Genomic DNA, 24,008 nt, shown 5'->3' on the forward strand with positions numbered 1-24,008 from the left:
TCTTGAAGCTAAATACAGCCAGTCAAAGGTGAACAGCATCCTTGAGGCCACAGCTGCCCAGGGCTCCTCCGGACAGGAAGGCAAGGCCCCCCAGAATGCTGGCGGAGCTTCAGAGGAGCAGCCCAGCCTTTCCTCTTAGTGTTTTGTGCAATTAAAACAAAAACAAAATAAATATAACTTACACACTTCTTAAAGGGTACTAAAGTCTAGTCTGGGGAAAGCAGCCGAAGCAACCTTTGGAGCGTGCAAAGCAAGGCTGACCACCAAGAAACCTGGTGGCCCAAGAGCAGGAGGGCTCCGTGGACTCGCATCTGCACACTGGTGCATGTAGTCTGTCTAGTGTCCCAGCACCTGCGTAGCCAGGACTTTGGGAGTCTCCACCAGGAACATGAACATGGGTTATCAGACTGCCAGAGGTTCCGGGAAATTCTGAGCTCTATCCATCCCAGTGGGGCAGGAAGGAAGGGGAAAACGGTTTGGGAGATAAAGTGTGGGTGCTAGCATGGTAAATATAAAAACCCAATGAAGCAAAACACCCTTGGTAACAGAATAACCCTAGAGATGCCTCTCTACATCACCTTACGATATTCTCCAGCACAAAGCACTGTCCAGCCCAGTCTTAAGCTCTTGCTGACCGGCAGCTAGTCACAGCACCTGAGCACATTATTGTGACAGGTGACTCCTTAAAGTGCTTGGCCAGTTATGTTCTCTTACATACATTAAACTGGTCCCTGGGATTTTTGTTCATAGCATAGTTCGCTTTAGCAAACATTTTTTTTCTTTCTGAGGTTAGGAGGGGAGTTGTGGCCAGGTCGTAGCTATCAACTCCTGGAATTAATGACGACCCTCCCCAGCACACGGTTGATTACAGACCTCAGGGCCCCCTCAAGCCCTCAGGCAGCTACAGCTGGAGAGTCCTAGAGCTTGCTGCCCCTGTTGCTACTTTCCTCCCCCACTCCAGGCTGCCTGTCTTCCCAATCACGTGCTGTCACAAGGTCTGGGCTCACCCGTGGGGGCGTGTGTGGGGGGGTGACCTTTAGAAAGTCAGCCCACACAGGAGCTCACCACCATCTGAATAGGAACCAGGAAGTTTAAATGAGTTCCTTTTTAAAAATCTGTACTTATACCTCCTTACGGGTCCCACCTCCCGCCCCCACCAACTGTCACTCACCCACCAGCATGAAAGGGGAAACACACGTGTCACATGGGCCAACAGTTCTTCTAGAAACCCCAGGGAACTAGGGTAGGCGGCCAAGGTGGCCACCTCTGCCCAAACTACCTTGCTAGGTGTGTACACATTGGCCTACCCCATTTCCCAAACAGCGTCTGCTGGCCTGGTACCCAGAAGAGCATCTGTCCATGTGACCCAGGGTTTCTCAGTAGAAGAGGAGGTGACAAGCCCAGCGGAGCAGAGGGTAGCTCCAAATGGCAACATCTGGGTGTGTGGTCTTTGAAGTCACACAGTCCGCACAATACACTCTTTTCAGCCAGCCAGGTCCCCCGCTTCACAGTTGAAGTGGTGATTAAGAATGGTACCCCATGGCCCTTCAAGCAGCTCAGGACTCCAGGAAGGAGAAGGCTTGGCACAGCCGTGGGCACCCCTGTGAGCCCTGGGAACTACACACATGAGTGGAGAAACACTGGCCTAAGCCCTTCAAGCTGGAAGAACAAGCGATTTCAAGGAAAATTTAGAAATCATTCCAGGAGTCCAAATCCTGCCTCCCTAAGGCCTGGTACTGCCCGAACTGTTAGACGTTTCCCCATGGAGGGACTCGGGTACAGAAGCAGAGGTACCCGGCTACCGAGGATTTGGAGGGACAAGAGGGCAGTCTCCTCTCCCAGGTATGGCAGGCTCTCAGGGCTGCTGTAGATCCCTGGAGGTGGGTATGGGCCTTGAGTAGTCTACCCCAGCTCTGGACCTATCCACACAGGGCAGATCTAGGGACATTAAGCAGTGGTTCTAGAAGGTGACATTGTCCCTGGAAGCTCATCTTTGCAGAATGACCCCTCTGAATTCACAGGCAATGGTTCCAGATGGAGGAGCAAAGGTCTTTAGAAACAGTCGAAAGCAGCTCCCCATACTCCCAGTTCCTGCCTGGCCTGAATTCCAAGGTTTAACACCAGCAAGGTGGGGTCCTGGTTTAGCATCTCTAGAAAGGCCACACAGTGTTCTTGGAAGCTGGGGCCTCTCATTGGCGGATTCTTTGCTCATCAGCCACATGCAGGTTCCCTAGAGGTTGTGTTCCCAGCTCCCAGAAGTCAGGGCTTTGGCCTGGCTTCAGGGCCCATGGTGGGAGGCACCAAAGGGGTTGTATAGACCGATGGCACCAGCCACCAGGGGGCAGCAGGGCTTTACAGGTAGCAAGTCTGGGCCTGAACTTTCTGGTGGTCTCCCAGAGGGAGGCTCAATCTCTCAAGTCCCTCAGCAGCCTCTTAGACCCATGCGGGCCCTGAGTACAATGGGCTGTACAGGATGTGGGGGCCTAGCTTTGGGTAATTCTCTTCCAGAAGGTAGTTCTACTTAGAATTAGAAACGCCACCTCCGGGCCCTTGCGTAGGAAGGAAAAAGAGACCTAGAGAATCTCTTTTCTTCCCTAAGTGTCCTGTAGTGCAGATGGGAGGCTCTGTTCTTAGGTGGGCGCTCAGAGAGGAATGGAGACAGAGTTAGGGAAAGCAAGGGAGGTGGGAGAGGCAGAGGTGGCAGGCAAGGTGGCGGTGGCCTCAGGTGAGGGGGCTACCCTGGGACATTTCTGTCAGGATGTCAATGAGGTTGTTCAGCCCTGAGAGGTAGCCATCCTCCCGGTTCCCCTCCTGCCAGGGGACGTCGTGCCGCAGGGTCTGGCCTTCCGGCAGAGGTGTGGTTTTCCCAAAGTCGATCATCCACACCTTGGCTTGCTCCTTCTTGTCGTGGATGAAGAGGAGTGAGCTGCCAATGACCTGGAGGGAAGAAGGAGGGTGAGCAAGGGAGCAGGGAAGCAGGGCCAGGACCAGCCAGGGTGGGGCAGGATGGGAGGGAGAAGAGGTGGCTGGAGGTGGCAGGGCCAGGAGGAGGGAGGTGAGCAGAGCCCAGGGGAGAGTAGTGGGGCTCGGAGGGGGAGTGGGGCGAGGATACACAGAGGGAGTACTTAGTTATCTGGGAGACTTAAGAAAACTCTGAGGCTATATGATCCTGAGGGAGGCTTGGATCAGCAATTTTGCTTCCTACTGGAACTGGGCATGATGGCGAGGAGTGTCAATCAAGCAGGTGAGGCGTGCCTGTCACACGGGAGGGTCAGTATCCTACCTCATGGCACTTGAAGAAGGGAGAGACTTCCAGGGTTTCTCGAATGGCCTTCAGCCGGTCCCGGTAGGCAATCTGAGGACAGAGGGGAAATCACGGTTTCACATATTGTGTGTGTGTGTGTGTGTGTGTCATCAGATCTATTTAGTTCATTAGAGTCACTGGATGACAGGCAGCAATGACCTTGTGTTCACCATTTTCTCCAGCCTCATCTACCCTAGCTGAACTCAGAATTACACCATTCCCAGGAGACTATGTGCCCCTCAACCTCCTCCATGAGGAGGCAGCCCATCCCAGCACGCCAGCCATCCGAGTCAGAGCAGAACCAGTTGCCATGGTAACTTCCTGACCACAGAGTGCCGTGCCCCTGACTAAAGACAGGGCAAGGGGAAAGCCACCGTATGTCTACATGAGCCCCCTCCACAGAGTCTTACAGATCTTCCGGCGTGAGCAGTGGGGTGCCTAATCATTCCCGAGGGCTAACTCTGTGAGTGAGTCTCATCACCCAGAACTACAGAGTCACTAGGGAAGCCATTATCACAAGGTTCCAGCAGTGACACAGTCAGGCGGGACCAGTCAGCAGTGCCCTGGCGTCCCTAGCAACAGCAATCAACCCTTCTTGCAAATGCAATTGGTGGCATGACTCTGAGGGTCTGAAATGATCCAAAGAGATGCCCAGGAACGAGAGAGGACAGTCACTGCAGAAACCAGAGGACAGTCACTGCAGACGGGCTTTGGGCATTTCGGCCTTATAGGTCTGGGCCCGAAGGCAGCAGGAAGTGCAGGGACTTTCTGTGTCAGGCCAACTCAGGTGTGACCCCTAGCTCTGTCATTCTCTACCTATGTCCTTGACCTCCCAAGTCTCCTTGTCTGCCAAATGGAGACGAGAATGCCTGCTTGCTTGTCCTCACCAGAGGGCTTCTGAGGGGATATGATGAACAGCCAGTACAACGCTCGGCCAGCAGCAGGTGCTAAGGAACTCCCTCCATGGTTGTTCCCTGACGGGGAAGGGCAGTGTGCTGGGACAGAGTGATTGACAACTCAGAAGAACGAGCCAGTAGTCTCCAAGCTTCTCAGAGCACCCACAAATTCTGGGAACAGCTACATCAGCTTCATACAGAAGTCTGGGGCTAGGGTTTCAACACCTTTCCTAGCTTAGCTAGACTGGAGAAGGGATGGTTCCCCCGATCCCAAACCCTGACTCACCAGGATGTTCTGGTTTCCTTTAGTGAATTCTCTGAAGGCCTCGGTGACCTGCTCCCTTGTTTTGGTCTTCTTGAAGTCACGGTTCACGGAGCCATCTTCCTTCTGAGGAGGGAATCACCCAGAGGAAGTCAGCAGAGTCCCGTGACCTCTGTTCATGAGCACGACCCTCACACTGCTCTGTGGAGGTGGTGGGCATTCAGGGAAGGTACAGCCAGGCAGGTGCAGCCAGACAATTGTCATCTGGCACAGGGGAGCCTGTCCCGGGCCCCAGCAGAGGAGCTAATAGAGTGTCACTAGACCCTGGGCCACATGCTGCTTAGGAAGTCTTGGTGGTGTCTCATTGTCTGAGACACAATGGAGAAGCACACTGTTTAAGCAAGGGCAGCAGCGGCCCAAGGTAAACCACAGCTCCAGCTCCTGCTCAGAAGCTTGCTCCCTGGACCAGTGCCTCACAGTGTGTCCCATTAGTATGCCATCAGCTATCTGGATGATCAGGCTAAGTGTCACCCTGTCATAGACTTGTGTTTAAGTGACCCTCGTTTAACAGTGACCTCAAGCATGAGAGCCATGATATGACCATTAAAAAAATTGTTTATTATACAGTGTTCTGCCTGCATTGTGCCTGTATGCCAGAAGAGGGCATCAGATCTCATTACAGATGGTTGTGAGCCACCCTGTGGTTGCTGGGAATTAAACTCAGGATCTTTGGAAGAGTAGCCAGCCAGTGCTCTCAACTTGTGAGCCATCTCTTCAGCCCCAATGCTGGCAATTTTTATGATATGGCAAACAGAAGCTGTAAAGTGTCTCTAAGTGTGTGTGTGTGTGTGTGTGTGTGTGTGTACATGTATATACACATACTTGTGTACATATGTGCACTTGTTCATGTTGGTTCTCTAGATTCCAGACAGTTAGCTCGGGTCTTGCAGTGCACTGCAGACCAAGGGGCACTGTGCAGATTCTCCCAAAGCCAAGGTCTAAGCCTGCATTGCTGCATCCCTGCGCCCTCATCCACCATCTCCACGTTCTGAGCTCAGCTCTCCTTCTGTTCAGACTAGCCTGGGCAAGTCAAGTACACAGAGCTCTGTTCTTTGGAGACAAAGGGGGAGAAAAGGTGGGACCGGCAGGAGCCCTGACAGTTGCACCCCTCCGCCTCCAGCTGGACACAGCTGACAGCTGTAACTTCAGGGAGGCTTGCTGCAGGAAGACAGCAGGCAGCTGGGTCTGAGGGAATAGTGGAGAGGACGGAACCTCAGGGGAACCTTCCTCATGGGGCCTCCCTGCCAACCAAGACAAGGGAGGGCAGATGCCAGCGCAGGCAGTCGGCTTCTCCCTGCCAGTGGATGCTGTTGGCTGTGCCATGCTGCGGCCAGGAGAGGGCCGTGCCAGGGTGAGAGGTGCCAGGGTGTGCTGTTCAGACAGACCACAGATGGAGAGGACATGTGTATACAATTTGCATCCAGTCTGAGAGCTGGATATGCCAGGAAGGAAGGCTGGCTTCAGAAGACAGGGAAGGGCAAACGGCTTTCTCCGTCCCCAGCTCTAGAAGCCAGTGAGATACTGGTGATAACAGAAACTCACATCTCCACGCTCTGTGAGAGAAGGCTGAAGGAACCTCCCTCATTTCAGTTACTTAACTCTGATTCCATGCTGGAGAGGGGGGTCAGGCAGACTAAGTCTGGGCAGAGAAAGGGGGGACCAGGGTCCTTAGAGGGATGACCACCTGGTCTGACAATGAGGAGTCTGTATTCTCTCTGCCTGTTCCTAGCTAGGTCTTGCAAATCTAATAGTTAGGGACATGGACTGGAACATAGGGACAAGGACAGTCTTCTGAACTCCTTTTCAGGGCACCCAAGAGGAAAGGATGGAGGATGAGGTTTCTAAGGCGACCCCAGCTAGTCACACACCTCTCCTTGTTGGTACCTCACTGGCAGGGAGCCAACATCTTTCATGTGGCAGGCATATAAGCTGGCTCCTATGCAGGGTTTTCTGTACAATCCTACAAATAAGCCACCCCTACCGGATGTGTGAGAGATCCGATGACCTCTCACAGTCAGCCCACCTGCAGCTTTGGGTGCCGAATGGGTCAGCACTCCTAAGGCTGGCTGTCCACACTTTACAGACGCCAGCATCCCCAGGTTCTCATCGCCATGGAGAGCTGAGAGGCCTCAGCACCCTCGAGCCACACCCCACAGGTCTCACCTTAATGCCCTCGATCCTAAAGCCCAGGGTAGCCGTGGAACTGATAGTCTCTCGCCACTGCATGTAACGTGGCTTGGTCACAGCCCGCTGGGCTTTCTCCTCCTCAGTGGGGGCCTCAGGGTCCACCTCAACCATCTTCTGATACATGTCCTTCCGCAAGCTAGGCTTCTTCCGGGCCTTGGTGAGTTCTTCCTCCAGGTATGTCCTGCATGGGAGAAGAAGGGCATGAGTTCTGGGGCTGGGTGGCAGCTCCCTGTAGCCATGGACTGTCTGGGGAATGAAGACCCTGAGCTGGCTGCATCTGGTACCAGGACAATGGTTAAGATAGCAACATCTAAGACGAGGCACTGGGAAAGGGATATGCTCTCTCCAGGAGCAGCAATGACCTGTGCTGGAGAGGGCTGCTCAGGTCTCTGTAGCCCATCCACAGATTTATCTCAGAGATAAATCTGCCACCACAGGAGCCTCTGATACCTAGGAGACTACCAGGTATCATGAATTACCTCATTCAAATCCCTTTGCCATAAGTGGAGTCTGCAGGCTTAACGGGTGAGGACACTAATCTCCTGGGAGAAGTGACAGACAGAGACACGCCAGGCTCACAGCAGCTTGGAGCAGAGTCCTTGGTCCAGAACTCTGGGGACCAATCCCGATCCCTGCACTACCCTCCCAAACTTCCACCACTACCTTCAACTGGAAATGTGACTCACCCCTGACCTTTCCCCTGTTAACCCTCCCAGCCGTGTGCATGCTGCCAAGGGCCCCATGAGGCAGCAGTCAGCAGTTAGCTGCAGGATGGGGAAGTGGGCCCCTTGCGCCCTGCGTGGGTGTAAGCTGCCCTCAGAGGCACCCTCCCTTCTCTCCTGCCCACTCTTCTCCCCTACCCCCCATGTCCCAATACCCCCCTCCACATCTTTCCCAGAATGCCAGTCTGGGTCCCAGAACAGACAGACCAAAAATCTTCATCTTACAAAGAAGATGATTTCAGAAAGCACTGCACCCACTGGTATTTACACCGAAATAAAATCCCCAACTCCCTGAGATACACGCATGTAAACGGGTCCTGGCTATTTGGGAAGATGGTAGGGTGTGCACATTAGCTCTGGTTGGGTCCTTGCATGTGTACACATCCCATGTACTCATGCACGCAGCACACCACCGTGCACACAGATACCAAGTTGTCAGTGGACCTTTGCATCGTGGGGGAGGAACTCAGGTCCTACGCTCCTGAGGGTGCAACACAGGCCTGCTGGGTAGGCAGTAGCCACACTTCTGCAAACAGGTTCTCAGTAGCGCCTTACACAGGAAGAAGACACCAAAGTGACAGCCAGGTCCACACGGACCTTTCTCCAGAGCGGGCCCCCACAGCTTCAGTGAGGCAGAGTCAGTCGCTCCTCAGGCACAGAAGGGAGCTTGGAAGGGATGTTCCCAATGGATACTAGCTGGGTAAAAGGTCTATTAGAGGACCCACTGGGGCCTAATCACTGCCCCGCTGCAGAGGGAAGGCCCAAGCTCCATCCCTTGCAGGGGAGTGGAGACCTGCTCGCCAACTTCTGGAGCCCAGAGACTAGGTCTGGGATCACTAGGCCTGTCCCCTGATGGCCGGAATCTGAGGCTGACTCAAGAGAAAGAAATGGAGGTGGAGAGTCCATGGGAGACCAACAGGCAACAGGCCAAGGCACGGGCAGCTTTTGCAGAGCTCAGGAAAGCAGCCGTAGGTCAGGATGACAGAAGACACAGCCACAGCGAATGGGAAGTTATCGATGCAAGGATGCCTATGAGCAGTGTGAGCGCCTGTTCACTTGGAGCCAGATCTCAGGAACACCCGGTGTAAGATGTCTCCAGGGTCCAATGACTTCCCTCAGTGCCGCCACCTCTTACCCACCATGACTAAGCCCGGCTCTGCTGGTGGACCTTCCCACCGATTTTATAAACCTCATGCCCTCCCTGAGACTTGGTGTTTGACAAGAACCCATGTCCCAGCCTCTTCCAGCAGCAAGGACAGGCCATGCGCCGGTGACAACCACGGACCCCTCATCTCAGTATAGGCACAGAGGACTATGTTTCTGTGCCACTGCATTTGGGAGAAAGCTGCAAGTTATGATCCAAAGAGGACTAGCCTGCCACTCCAGGGAGCTCTGTGGAGATTGGACCCCTGGCATGTCCAGGGAAGGCAGGCCACAGCTGAGGTCCTGGGAACGCCTATACTATGCTACTACCTGGGACGGTATCCATGGAGACTCCTGTTCAACTGAGAACATAGCCTACCCTCCCAGTGTGGCTGGTGTGGGGCATGCTGGGACGGTGTGGCTGGTGTGGGGCGTGCTGGCATGGTGTGGTGTGGCTGGTGTGGGGCGTGCTGGCACAGTGTGGCTGAGGCACCTAGTACTGTGCTCAGAGTACAGAGTGCACAGACCTTAGGGTCTGTGTGTGGGAAAGGGCTAGGGTAGGGTAGATGCTGCTTCCGGGGAGACCTCCACTTCCTTAGCCCCATAACATTAACTAAGCCCCTTTAGACAGAAGAGTTCTGTGGTACAAAGAGAGAGAGGCTAACAGGCTAGGAGGCAAAGGAAGCCCGAGGGGATGGGTACCCTGCCCCTGGCAGTTCCCCAGGGAACAGTCAGCCACACAAGGCAGGAGGCCCAGGTAGTGCTTTCAGGTACAGCTCCACCTGTCTGGGCACCAGCAAGAGCACCCAAGGGGACCGTGCATGCGCCCACCTCCCTCTCGTGCAGGCAAACTGAGCCTGGGCTTCCCATGTTGGAAGGGAGGACAGGGATTCTGCTTGAGTGGGCATATTCTAGTGCACCATGGAAAGAATTTTCTGGAGACAGAAATAAGACAGCCAGAGATCTGAGCCCATGTGGCGGCTGCAGGGATATTCTGCTTTCTCCCTCACCCACCCTAGCTCTCTGGGGGGCAAGACATGCAGAGCTTCGGAATGTAGAAGGAGATAGTCAGTAATGGAGAAGAACTCACAGCAGGGCCTGTGTTTCTCCATGATCCCAGCCTTTCTCTGGGGACGAGGGAAAGGGACATGTCTCGGTCAGCTGGCAGGGACTGATTTTAGGACAGAACTTCCAGGAGGAACGAGAAGAAAGCTGTTGTTGGCTGAACCCAAGCACGCCAAGCCTTCCTCCTCAATCTCTTCATTTAAGAAACAACATTTGATGGGTGGGGAGAGAGTTCAGGTGGTAAAGAGCTGGCCACCTGGGTAAAGCATAGTGGCGAGCACTTGCCATCCTAGTGCTGGGCAGGTGGAGACAGGTGGCTGCCTGGGACTAGAAGGCCACCCAGCCCACCCAATCAGAGAAGCCAAGGCCAAGAGAGATGTCTTTAAAAGAAGACCGTTCCTGAGGAACAAGACCCGAGATTGACCTCTAGCCTCCATATGCACAGAGTACACACACACACACACACACACACACACACACACACACACACACGCTAAAGAAATAGATCAAATCAGATACAGGCTTCAGCTCAGAGCTCAGGCCACTGTCCAGTGGAAATCAGTCTGCAGTGGAAATCAGGCTCTCTGGGGTGAACATGCAGTACTGGACGCCTCAGAGGCTGATGGTGACGGCCTGCAGGTAGAGGTAGTGTCCACTTCTGCCTGAGGCTTTATGACCCTTCAGGCTCTGGAGCTCTCTGCTAGGTGTGGAGTCACTTCAGGCCCACCTGTTACCTATCATAGGGGCCTCTGCAGCTCCCAGACTCCATCTATAACTGCACCCCAGTGGCAGTTCTTTCTTTTCTTTTTTCTTTTTTGAAGTTAGCATGTACTGCAAGCCAGCTCCGTGGTCGCTCTCCATTCCTGTCTCTGCTGCAGTTCACTTACCAAGAGGTCGTTGTCTTGCTTCCTCCCTGCTGGCTACCCACCCCAGCTGACTAGTGTGCAGCCCCTGCCTACTCCCCGAGAGGCTCAGTACCCAGCCAGGGCCCCAGTTTATCTTCTGCTCACTAGAGAAGAGAAGCTCTTGGCAGGGCAGAGCCCCACACAGCCAGGCACGATGGGGAGGGGCATATGCACCAGGGAGCCCGGCTCACCTGATGCCCATCTTGCAGTCCATCACGCAGGGCGAATCGAAGTCAGCCAGCAGGTCATCCATCTGGTTGTAGCGCTCCCCATCCTTCACCACGTCCCCATGGTAGGCCGGCACGAAGGGTCTCAGCACGTCAGCCATCAGCCGGTCCAGGCATCGCTGCTCAGACTCACAATGCTTCTTTAGGATGCGGCCATTGGCAGCTGCCTTGAAGCTCCCTGCAGAGCAAGTAGGAGGAGGGCCTCTAGCCGCAGTGGAAGTCATGGATATCTGGGGACCCCCCCCATTCCCACCTCTTGCAACAACCCCTTGGGAGCTGCATCAGAACTGTCCCCCACCCATTGCAAGCTACAACACTAGCTAAGCCCAGGGTTGAAGATGTGGCCATTTGTAGACAGTGCCTTAAGGCAAATGGCTTTGAGTCCTGGTCACCCGCTCACTGACTGTAACCCGGCTGCTCTATGTCTCCTCTGACTCCAGGCTCCTCACAACTGAAGATATCAACAGGGCTGTGCATAGTTCTACTCCTCAGTATTGCTACAAGCACCCCACCTCCACCTCAGCCCTACTTCTTTACCAAGAAGGTATCCCCATATCTCAGGAGAAAAAACTTAATGCCTGGACAGGGGACAGAGTGGGCCCAGGCCATCTGGGCAGTACTCCTTCAGGACCACACCTTCAGGGAATATTCACAAAGGGTGTCCATCTATGTCTTGGTCTCAGCCTGTGTTGGTCTGAAAAGAACCCACAGGGCCATGAAGTCATGAGGGCTATGGAGTGGCTATGTAGGGGTGTCCAGAGGACAATATATGATAAAGGGCTCCATATGGGGTCTAGCTGACCCCACCAGCACCTTGGTGATGATGGGGTGACGTAGCTGCAACTCCTACCAACTCAAGTTCCTTCCTATAGAGACTGTATCTCCACTGATACTGTAGCCCCTAAAGTGTGGTGATGCAGGCATACACAGGGGCTGCTCACTCAAGGGGTTTAGCTTTGTCCAGTATCACCAAGGGTAAACAAGCCACAAAGGATCAATCTGAAGCTGTGTTAGTGAGTGACACTGGAAACAGGCTTGAGAAACAAAGGAAGGCTGGGAGCATTAGGGACAGGATGGGGAGATGGGTATATTCTTGGGGATGGAATGGCAAGAACTTTGGAAAGAGCAATTGTTCACAAGGCAACGTAAAGGCCACACCTTCTGCCAGGGTCTGTTCTAGGGCTGTCATCTCCTGGAGCATCCGGCACCAGCCTCCCCTCCCATCTGCCAGGTACCTCCCTAGGGGAGTCGAGCCCACTACCTGCATGTCCTGCCAGCTGGATCCAGGGGTACTTCTTCTTGAAGGACATGACGAAGGGGGACCACTGCACCATATTCTTTATCTTCCTCCATGACTTGCTCTGGAAAGCAGCAAACAGAGCGCTTTGAGTGATAGATACAACCACTGTGTAAAATGAATTTAGAGCAAGGTAACTGGATGCCTATGGCCACCGAGCCTGAGGGGCCACATACACACCTCAGGTGCACATAGCTGGGTTCCAAACACCTTGCTGGCTGTGTGGCAGGCACAGTCACAAGCAGCTTTGCCACAGTTTTCAAACAGGTTGAACAAGGAGCTCAAGGGATTTCTTAGCGGCTGTTCTGAGGTAGGTGAAGAAGACAAGCCAAGTGCTCCCAATTCAGGGCTCTTTAACCCAGACCCTTCCTAAGCAGGGAACAATTAAACACACACACACACACACACACACACACACACACACACACACACCCCGCTCCTTTTTGTATGCCCTCCTCCACAGTGTCTTGGCTTCTTCGTCTGTCTAGTGAGGGGCAGACAGCTCTTGGGACTCACGGATACTAGGACTCTGGAAAACGACCTCCTTGTACCAAATGCAGTGATCTCAGGCTAGAGGGTCCCTGTCACCCAGCAGCAAGGTGTTGCTGCACATTTTATCTATAGGTGTTACAGTAAAATGAGCTTCAATGAAGAACTCAGCAGAGGGGCCATTCATAGGTGACTGTTGAGTAACAGGTGGGGTGGTCCATACCTGTAGTCCCATCTACTCAGGAGGATGAGACAGGAGGGTCACACAAGCACAAAACCTGGAGTCTAGACTAGATGATATAGTGAGACTCCCCCAACTCAACACACGTGCTTGTGCGCACACACACACATACACACACACACACAGACACACACACGAGCGTGTGTGCATGCATACATGCACGTGCACACACACATACACACACAGACACACCTTCTAGGAAAGCAAGGGTCTGGAGGTTGTCTAGCTGAGGACAGGCTCTGGAGAAGACAATGACAGCCAGACTTGTCACAACTGGAGCCAGTTCTCTGGCTGACATGGAGCCTGAAGATGGTGGGGGGGTCAGTGTGTGCAGAAGGCGCCCATGAGCAGGGAGCCGAAAAGTGAACCCTCAAGGTCTGGGGGCTCCAGAGTCTTTCCACATCTGAGCTGAGGAAGCCAACAGATGCCCATTGGCTTTGCCTTTCCCACATGGCCTCCCTTAGGAAGCACCATGAGTAAGGGCCCCACGGCCAGGCCAGGTGGTCCTACATAGAGGCCAGATGCGGGCTGGTGGAACACTCCACTGGAAGAGATGTTGTACATTTGTCCCAGAAAGCCTGACACTCTGCTGGCAGAGGACACAAGGTTTCCCTGGAGTTTTTAAGCGGCAGCTGTGCCGGGCAGCACCAGAAAAGGCAGTCTCCATGATAGGGCCAGGCACGGGAAGAGGCTGTAGGGAGTCGGCACCACCCTTCCTGGCTTGCAGGAGTAGGGACAGATGACGGGGCAGGAGACAGAGACTCAGGACCTCTTGACCATCTGGGAAGCACAGCACCCCATCAGCAGCCAGCAGCCTGAGCCACTCCCAGGAGATCCTGATCCACGTCCAGGAGGAAAAGCAGCTTTCCAGACCTGGGGCAGCTTCCCCTCCAAACACGTTGTGCAGGAAGCCGCACTGTTGTGCCAGAGAATGGTTAAGGCCCTTTCTCCCAGCTAGGACAGGAAGGTACCCACGACCAGACCAATTCCACCCAGAGACAGAATTGCTTAGCCCTGGTTCTCTCCCAGCAGAGATTCTATTTGAGCTCAGACCACCATCCCAGGCTTTGATCTTTCCACGCGACTCCAGACGCTTCTCCGAGTGGGAGAGCATGTCCCGTCTGTTCCTTTGTCACCTCCTAATCACCACAGCATCCACACAGCCTCTGTGGACCCTCCCTGAGTGTCCCTAAAAGCTCCAACACATGACGAGTCTTTCTGACCTCTCTGGGCATCAGATCCTCCCATGTGACTCTGAGGAAGCCGGCTGGCGGACAGTGATCAGCTCTACAGTGACTTGTTACTTATGCCTCACTTGCTGGCCTGAGTCAGCCTCCTGGATGATGAGCTTAATTTAATGGTGTTACTGGGGTTGCTGAGGATGACAGCGCAGGGGACCCACTGCCAGCTGGCATGGCTTCTGTCACATACACTCACTCCCCACCTACCCAGTGGCAGATGGCAGGACTCATAGCAGTAGACATGCAAACACAGGCACCAGCCCCAGCCAGTACGGAGCTTGCTGTATGGGTGCTTGTGGCAGGCTGGGGTTCTGTGGCCCTGTGCTCACCTTCACAAAGCCTGGTGGCTATAGGAACATTTTTATCTGTCTTACAGATGAAGCACCCCAGCTCAGTGAGTCATTTCCCCTGGTCTGGCAGTTCTCAGCCTGTAGATCACAACCCTTTCGTGGGGGCGGGGTGTCAAATGACCCTTCCACAGAGGTTGCCTAAGACCATCCTGCCTATCAGATAATTACATTACTATTCATAATAGAAGCAAAATTACAGTTGTGGAGTAGCAAGGAAAATAATTTCATGGCCGGGGGGCACCACACATGAGGAACTGGATTAGGAAGGTTGAGAACCACTGTCTTAGTCTATGCTCTCCCTTGCTAGCTAGAATCAGGTCACACTGAGCACCTTCAGTCCACCCTCTGTGCCTGTCCACAGTGAGGGGTCCTTCTATTTGTGCCCTTGTGTAGGCTTGTGACAGCTAGTACTGGGGAAAAACACAAAGGAGGGGACTCTGGCTGCTCCCTTAGTGGACGAGCCGAGAGCCTTTGTAACATGCCTCTAGCTGCCACCAAACCTTGGTGATGTCCCATTCTCGGGCTGGTATACCGTCCAACACAGTCACCAAGTGACATAAAGTTTATACTCTGCTGGGTGGGATCATAGCTGTTGTGTGCTTGCGGGCTCGGGAAGGTTTTGTGTGTGTACAATGTGTATGGGAGCTCACTGCGGACCTTAGGGGAGTGCCATGGATGATGCTGGTGTGTCCACCGAGAAGGGAAAGGATGCGGGGACTGCTGGGGACCAGGGATTCCACTCTAATTTCATGACAGGTACTTAAGCCAACTAAATCACAGGCATGAAGCCTTCAGGTAATTTCTTAAGCAACTTGAGCTGAACCAATCTCTGGATTGTTGTCCTCTTGATCAAACCGGCCCTGGCTGGGCCTTGCCCTGTATCCACATGCTGGCAGGATCATTTCTTACTCGGCCAGAATTTGGGGTTGTACAAAGAACAGGAGGGTCCTGACTTGTCCAGTTAAATTTGGTTCAAAAGGATCAGAAAACAGCCAGGTTGGGGAATGCGGTTTTTAAAAACCCCAAGATGCATGAGACTTGCTGAAAGCCTCTAAGACGCGAAACTGCTGAAGCCACTAAAGTTACTCTGGACGTTGCAGCTTGTACCTAACTTGAAGCTGAAAAAAAAAAAATCCAGAGATCGTGAAGAGGGATTTGTAGTGGGATGACAAACAAACAAACAAACACCCCCGAAATGAAACAAACATAACAAGAAAAACTCAGGAGGCCCACAAATCTCAGCCCTCTTCACACTTGAGGTGTGTGTGTGTGTGTGTGTGTGTGTGTGGAGAGAGACAGAGAGAGAGACAGAGAGAGAGAGAGAGAGAGAGAGAGAGAGAGAGAGAGAGAGAGGAGAGAGAGAGAGAGAGAGAGAGAGAGAGAGAATAACAAGTAGGACACCACCAGCAGCAAGTTCTACCAGCAAAGCCACCTACACCCTGAGCCACTGGATCTGCCAGCAGGAGAGGGGCAGCTTAAGAGAGTTCAAGACAGCCAAAGCCCGACCCACATTTTTCTTCTTCCTCTTTCCTATGAGCTTCAGCCTCAGAAGCAGCTTGGGCTTCTACTTCCAGAACACCAAGTCACCTTGGGTCTTGTCACTCCCTACTCTGGCCCCTCTGTACTGAGGGCCTACCTCAGTCCTGGCTGGGCCAACAGAGAAAGCCTGGGCAGGGTCTGATTCTGTATGTTAGTGTCAGCTTCAGGGGAAGTAGACAGCTCCCGGGGCATGCCACCCTCTGGCCTTCAGACATCTGTAGATATGCTACAGAGGGGTAATGCCTTAAACAAGGAATCACCCCTAAGTGTGGCCAGCCTAATTTTTGCAAAGCAGTCAGAAAAGAAATAGTATGATCAGGGGTGAGAAAAGGCATGGTGCTCCCAGCACTGGATTGGGGATGTGGGGCCTCTCACCTACGTCTTTCAAATAGCCATTAGCAAGGGCTTGGCACAAAATGGAAATGAAGGGCCCCTTGTCCAAAATGTGGTAGGAATGTCCAGGCAGGGAGGGCAGGGGAATGTGACCTTTCCAAGGTCAGGCAGGTGTGAGCTCTGCTGCAAGGCTCACCAGGGCTGTCAAGGGGCTCAGCCTCAGCGGAGCCATGTCTAGGCTATTTCAGAGGAGTGGATCTTCTGGAAACAGCCACTGCTGTCCTGGTAGATCCTTGATTGCCATCTGCCCTCCTCCCAGTGCCTGCTTGATGAGTCCTCTGCCAGGATCGGGATTCACCACTCCACAAGGGAAGAGCTAAAGTGACAAGCTCTCGCCCACCATCAGACATTGTCCAAACACTGCCTAGATCCTACAATGCCGGACTCGGTTTACAGAGGCGGGGTGAAGGAGCTGAGAACCATCAAGCATTGAAGCTTGATGAATAGAATCAACCTCTTTTCTTCCAGGTCCCACTGCCCTTGGATGGACAAGCAGAGACCTCAGTGTCCCCATCTGTAACTGGGTACCCCTATGGTCCCATGGAGTTCCTGGTGATACGGACGGATATCTTCCTTCCCCCCCCCCCCCACGTGCTCTGCTCTGCACGTGGCCCAGTCCAGGCAAGCCATAAGGATTCACTTTGTCTTGACTTTGGATTCTTTTTGTTTGTTTGGTTTTTTTCCTCCAAGACACAGTGTACTGGCAATAATCCACCGTGCACTTCCAAACTGCCAGAGGGCAAGTGGAGTGGCCATGAGGTGAGCCAATGTGTGACTGATCATTTATGGATCCCCAAGCCCAGGCTCATAGTGCTAGACCCAGATAACACAGTCAGAGCTCAGTGTCTCCATCCTGCTTCCCTCTAGAGTGGTGGTCCTTAGCCTTCCTAACGCTGGGACCCCTTTAACACAGTTCCTCCTGCTGTGGTGACCCCAACCATAAAATTACTCTCATTGCTACTTTATAACTGTAAATGAATCGTAATGTAAATATTTGATATGCAGGATGCTCTTAGTAACACCTGTGAAAGGGTTACTTGACTCCCAAAGGGGCTGTAATCTACAGATTACATAAATCTATGTCTAGAGGCTCTATGAAGCTAGATCCCCAAATGGCTGACATCACCTAAAGGGGGCCATATTTTGTGGGTCCACAAAGTCCATTCCATAGGGAGATTAGACTCTGTGGGAAAGCCCCTTCCCACTGGCCCGTTCCTCTAGTCACTACTTTCCCTCCAGCAGGGTCTCTACTTATTTCAATAGCTCGACAACTCGGCTTGTTTTCAGACATCTCCTCTGCTCCTCCTTTTGAGGGTAAAAGAGATGAGGGGGAAAGACCTAAAATTTCACTGTACCTGACTCTCCTACAATCCTGCTCAACTGTGCATGCGTGAGGACACGTGTGTGCATGCAGGGAAATCACGTGTTCAGTGTCTGTGGTGTTGCTAGGTACGGCGCTGACATCAGGGGAAGCCTCACAGCGCTGACAACGTTATTTCCATTTTGCCCCGGGCCATTAGAGCTTCCAGTTCTTTGCCATTTAATTCTGGAGATTTTGTTTCAGCCAACAGGATGCCCGGGCCCCCCTTGTCTCTCTCTCCTGGTTATAAAACAGCCTCACACAGACAGCGAGCACTTTGTCACTTTGGTCACAAGACTGACCTTTCAGATGGGGGAGGCCTGAAGAGACCTGCCCTCCCCTCCCTCCGAGGCCGAGGCTTTTCCCAGAAAGTCCTGGCTGACGCACATGCGGGGAAGGCACATTTGACAAAAAAGTGGACGGGGAAGGGCTCGTTCTGTGTTAGACCGTCTGCTCCACTCTTACAGAGGTCAATGACAAAGTCATTGAGTTCTCCATGTTTGGGAAAAACGCCTTTTCCCTCCTTCTCTTTCTTTTGGTCTTTCCGTAAAAGCAGCTAGGGTTTCCCTAGTGATGGGTGCCCGCCCTCTCTGGGGGAAAGCCTGGTGCTTCTCCCAGGCTTTGCGGCCAACTTTGTTCATTGTGATCTCCTGGCAGAGGGCTGCAAGAGGGTGGGGGGGGGCAGGCCCAGGCAGGTAGGGCACTCAATGCCCCTTCCTGGAGCCTACTTAGAAACTGTGCCACAAAGGCCAATGAGCTGTGCCCCAAGAGGAAGGAAGGTTGGAGAAAGAAAGCCATGGGCATTGGTAAGGCAGTTAGCTCTGGCTAAAAGTAAGTCTGTGCTTGAGACGAATCACCATCCCCTTTAACAAACAACACTTTCAAACCAACTGAAGAAGCCTTGGTGGCCCTGCACTGCCTGCCCACCCAGCCCAGTTCTTGCATTGTCCCCACAAGGGGGCAGCTTGGCGCCATTTTTAGAACTATTCTGTCTTTACTACAAGCGCAGGGTGGGAATTACCCAGAGAGCTGAGGTGAGCCCAGGAAGGCTGAGCACAGCTTACATAATATATCTGGAACCAGACATGCCCCCAACTTTTCTCAGGTCTTAGAGTGTGTGCACATACATCATGCTATATCTTGAAGGTGGGACCCAAGTCTAAAGACAAAACTCCTTTTGTTTCATACACACCTCATTCCCAGAGCCCAAAGGTGACCTGGTACATTTTTAGTGCCACCTGCATTTTGACAGTGACGTAGGCATACAATTTCCTGTGTGTTGTGTCCCTGTCGATGTTCAGAATGTTTCAGGATTTGAAACATTTTGGATTAGGGATACTTATCCCGTATCTCCTTCAGACTCTGTTGCTGGCCCGGGACAGGGAAGGAGGATGGTTAGTCTCGGTTTGCACCAATCCCTGGCTGCTGCAGGCCTGGAAGGCATCACTTTGCTGAGGGGTGGCCACTTGGCCAGCGTACTCCTAGCAGCACAGTCTGGGCAGAGACAGGGAGCCTCTGTGTAGCTCTCCAGTAGGCCCCGCCTGCTTAGCTACCTTTTTCTGTTGCAACTGAAGGCCCGGGTTCTAGACCAAAGGCAGTAACCAGACTTGCCCAGGATGCCCCACCAGCCACTATTCCTCCCTCCCTATGATTCAGAACCCAGAGAAAAGGCCTTGGACACAGCTGGCAAGGATAGGCCTGCCCCTGAGGAGTGCCATCATGGCTCCCAACCACTCACCATAAACACAGGGCCACTGTGGAGATCCCCCCTACACTCATTCCTTACACCCATTCTCTTGCATGCTGAGACCCCATAGAACATGCCACCTTCCTGTCTCCAACCTGTCTATCTCCAGGTTGTGCAGCCCCCTTATCTAAAACGCTTGAGGTTGGAAAGGTTTGGATTTCAGGCTATTTTTTCCCCTTCCCATCAGCGGGACTCTGGGATGTCTTCACTGACAGCCATCACATGACATTAGGGACAGCAGCAAAAAGAGCTCTCCCATCAGAGACCTGGCTTCAGGTCAGTCTTCCTCAGCCTGACTTTTCCTGATCTGCCATCAAAGGGGCCCTCGATCCCTGCAAACCAATCTTCGCTGTTGTCACCCAAGAACTGAGGTATCCTTCACGTTCCTGGGCGTGCTGTCTCTGGTGTGAAGGTCACCACTTGACTTTTTCCCTCCTCCTCCCAGAACTAAAATTAATGGCAGTGAAGAGCAGGAGACAGCGGATGGAGGAATGCCTGAGCACACAGAGCCCATGCTCTGCATTGGAGCTGCCTGGCCTCAACTCCTCAATAATACAGCAGGGCTGAGAGGGAAGTAACAATAGCCGGAAACTGGGAGTGGCCACCAGGAAGAGCAAAGGGGGGCTCATTCCTCTCCTGGACACTTCTTCATGGAAAAAGGCAAAGGACGTTTAGCTTTGTCTGGGAAAGGGAGGCAGGCACCATGGCTGTCCCCACAACCCTCCCCGACACCCCGCCCGGCTTCTCTGTCTTCCCAGAGATTTTGTTTTTACTTTGGTAAATGCAAAAAACAAGGCTAAGCTACGAAGGGTGGAAATTTACTGAGGGCCCTCGCTGGGCTGAGCATTCAGTCTTAGGGATCAATCTCTTAGACAAGAAGGATGAGTGGGGTGCACTTCCAACACACACCCTAAGCAGAATTTCACAGGCTTAGGGGCCAGAGCCACAGCATGTGGGACCAGTAATAATCAGCTCATGTGCATTAAGGCAGATGTAACAGTAATTATTGACACGTACAATGAATATACGCTAAGGTTATATCAACTTGTCACGGAGGTGCTCTCAAGATCCCATTTTACGGATGTAAACACTGAGGTAAACAGGTTAGTCAATTTGACCAAGGTTTTGAGACGGTAAGTGACAAGTCTGTTGAGAGTCCCTGCATCATTCGGCTGCCTCCTTTGTCACTTGTAACATGTCTTTTTGTAGCCAGATGAACTTGGGTTCAGGTCCTATTAGTCCTGGCTGAGGGTCCGGGACAAGACCTGTCTGAGTTCCACTTTTCTCCATCCGTGTAAAATGGAAATACCACCTGGCCTATACCATCACCCAACAATAAGTTGTTCTCAAAGTTAAAGGAGAACTTTGCCTGTGTGGGGCCTGCTGCAGGCAGGGGCACTCAGCCTCTCAAAAGTTCTGTTTGCTGAGTGCCCAACCGTGCAGGCCTGCAGGAGATGAAACCCAGGAAAGGCAGCTTGGCAAGGCCTGCCATCCTCCTCCTCCACCTGCTCCTAGTCCCACCTTTCCAGGAAGAGTGCGGGAAAGGAAGGCCTCCCTGCCAGAGGACACCCAAGCCACTTCTGAGCATATGTGGGTATTCAGATCCAGAAGCCTGGCAGAGAGGCCGCAAGCGGACAGTCCAATTCCATGCCAAGCCAGGGCGCCCGCAGCTGCCGTGATTGTCTCTGTTAGGGCACGGGTTCTTTAGGTGGCCATGTGCATGCGCGCAGACTACTTTATCCTGACTGGAAGATGACATTTTAGAAAGTCAGGCTTCTGAAAGGAAGTTCGCCACAGGAGGCGGAAGGAGCTCAAATGTTACCTTCGCTCCCCTTTCACAAGCAGCTTGAAGAAGGAAATCTGATTCTGAACCAAGGTCTTCTTAGCAGTCCTGCACCATTCAGAGCCTCTGAGATGAAGAAACCCTCAGGTTACAAGGGCAAAATCCCAAAGACACAGGTGGATTCACAGAAGGGACAAGAATTCTAACTCCAAGGTTGAGCGTTGGAAACTCCTGCCTAAAGAATTTCTAACAAGGAAACTTTTGAGGAAGGGCTTACAGGCGGATCACACAGCTATATTTAGAAAATTATTTCCAAGCAAAACACACTGGAGCAATTCATATTTCTGAGAGATAGTGCCGCGCTGCCTGTGGGTAACGGCACTCTCTAACACAGTGCAGACTTGCTGAGAACCAGAAATCCCCAGCTGCAGTCTGAAGCTACTTCAGCAGCCTGTCCTGGCAGAAGCAGCTCCCACCTGGGCCGTGAATCAGCCAGCTTCCCTCTCTTGACTGGCCCTTCCCGGTCTCAGTCCAGCAACCATGCTGATGTTCACGTGTAGACCGCTGGAGGCACAGGAAACTGGTTGCCAGAGGCAAACCAGTGAACCCCCAAGTCTGAACAAGATGCGTCACCCTCAGAACATGAGGCCCGGGTCATCCTGACGTCGATGGGGATGTGTGACTTTCATAAACAGTCTGACTCATTGCCGTTCCTCCTGTATCTGTCAACTTGGGGCCCTGCTAGTGGCGGTGGGTGCTTCCGTGGCCTCTGCCTTCCTCCTCTGCGGTAGGAGGATCTCACAGGGCTAGCTCAGGGCTAGAGGTACTGAGCTCCCTCTTTCAGAGGAGCAAACAGGATACATTCTGCCTCTGTTAGTGTCCAAAGGGACATAACCGGGGAGCATGCTCAAACCATTTCCCGGGCAGTCTGCTCGCCTGCTGAAGTAGGAAGCGAGATGTCTTTCCCTCACTTTTTCCTTTAGGCCACAGACTTAACATCTGTTTGTTGAGATATACCATGAGGCAGCTCAGGACCGTGACATTGACAGAGCACAAACCCCATAAACACAATAGTAATATCTGTGTATGTTACTACATCTACCCAAAGGGCCTTTGCACTTGGTCCACACAAGAGTCTCCTTCTTGACTGCATAGCTTAGAGAAGGTTTCTAGTTCTCTTAGACTACTGCAGCTGTTTTCCCACTGGGAATTGAAATACCGAGAAACATCTGGAATGAGTGGCAGAGAACAAGGAATGATGGTGAACCTGAGAATCTTCCTGGTCAAGGATCTCAAACCAAAGACCTCACTGTTCTTTGCAGACAGGGTGTAGGCTTCATGCAGCCCGAGTCAGAACTGAGGTGCACACTGCCTTTGAGGATCTAGGAAGAGAGGGTTGCCTTTGCTAGTGCATGCCTGCTGCCTTTCTGGGCTGTGTGCTTGTCCCGGGGATGGGGTGGTGTGTGCCACAGCTCAGGAACTTCAGTCTGGATGGAGCCTGAGAATGGCACAGGGTGAACAGAGTGTCCCAGGACCTCCATCCTCTCTCAGTGACCAGAGCCCTGTCATGAGCTGGCCCCCTCGTGGTCTCTGGGGACAGCCTTTATTTAGGAGCTGTAGCATCTCTTCTAGGGAACAGACCAGCTGCTTGATTTATTCCTCTTGACTTTTGATGCTATTATTAGGTAGATCTGCTTCTGAGTGAAGTCACCAAGGAAAAACCCAAGTAGAGGAAAATATTTTCGAGTAGTAGGTCACTTCAATCTTCGGGAAAGGAAGCAAGTGGATAAACTAACTGCCAGAGGATTCCAGAATTCAGGATGACCAAAGAGGAAAATGGAAAGTATGCGTTCTGGGAACAGGGGGCAGCTTCCGCTTCCTTTTCCCCAAGTGTAGCTCTTTCCTTTTCCAGAACACAAAGGCCGGCCAGCCAGCCAGCACTCTCCCTGATGTTCAAAGATTCAGGAGGAGATCCTATCAGTGACAACTGGCCAGGTGATAAGGAGCGCGCTTCCCCACCAGTGGTCATCAGACTTAACTTTGTTCAGTTATAGTTTTCCTTTGCTCCCCAAAATTAGTTGCCAAAATTTAAAAATCAGATTTCACATGAAAGTCCAATGCCTCCTTCACACACTGATCTGCAGTCCGGGCAGCCTGGAACTGAATAGTGGCTGCTTGGGATGGGGTCTTATTTTTAACCTGTCAATCACCAGCCTGGCCCCTGGCAGCATCTGTGTTAAGAAAAAAAACCAAGCATGAATGCCCCCAAAGAAAGCACAAAGCCCCAGACCTCAAACGTGGCCATGGGCTCTTTCTCCATCTGTAAGCAGATGAAACTGATGGGCCACGTGTGGCTCTTGTTCTACAGGGAGGGTGGGGGAGGGAGAGCAAGAGAAGGGTTTGAGGAACTGAGAACGCGCTATGAGCTGGGTGACATGTGGCCACATGGGCACAGAGATTAAGACACATACAGAGTCAGGGAGGGGACAGGGGAACAAACACACCAGAAGCCTCAGAGGTCACCGAGGAGGGCAGAAAGTGAAGCTGAGGTTTTGGAACTTGCCAAGTACACCTGGTGCCCGGATTAGGTACCCAGACTCACTGCTTTCCTAGGCCTGGGGCCATGACACAGGATCTCACTTATTCACTGTGTGTCTATGTCTTACATGAAGTCCAGTCTCGCCGTATGCTCGTAAGACAGATACCAAGCTCCATCTGGGGACTCTGCTGCGTTCCTACCCTCCATACCCTCTCTCTCCCTGCAAAACTGACCTATTGGTGTTTGCCGAGCTGTGCC

General features: G+C 52.7%; 1 protein-coding gene across 1 annotated transcript in view; it reads right to left on the reverse strand.

Annotated features, from left to right (window-relative positions):
• Positions 1-1,160: 1,160 nt before the first annotated feature.
• The window catches only part of Itpkb (inositol-trisphosphate 3-kinase B), an 88,384-nt gene continuing 65,536 nt past the window's right edge, over positions 1,161-24,008 (reverse strand). Inside the window, exons 3-8 of the mRNA XM_038350076.1 lie at positions 12,033-12,132; positions 10,736-10,949; positions 6,686-6,890; positions 4,487-4,588; positions 3,284-3,355; positions 1,161-2,937 (exon numbers count right to left, since the gene is read on the reverse strand). Of these exons, the coding sequence (XP_038206004.1) occupies positions 2,722-2,937; positions 3,284-3,355; positions 4,487-4,588; positions 6,686-6,890; positions 10,736-10,949; positions 12,033-12,132 (909 nt within the window). The 3' untranslated portion in view covers positions 1,161-2,721. The remainder of the gene's footprint in view (positions 2,938-3,283; positions 3,356-4,486; positions 4,589-6,685; positions 6,891-10,735; positions 10,950-12,032; positions 12,133-24,008) is intronic.

This window comes from Arvicola amphibius, chromosome 12, assembly GCF_903992535.2.
Source record: "Arvicola amphibius chromosome 12, mArvAmp1.2, whole genome shotgun sequence".
Classification (NCBI taxonomy): domain Eukaryota; kingdom Metazoa; phylum Chordata; class Mammalia; order Rodentia; family Cricetidae; genus Arvicola; species Arvicola amphibius.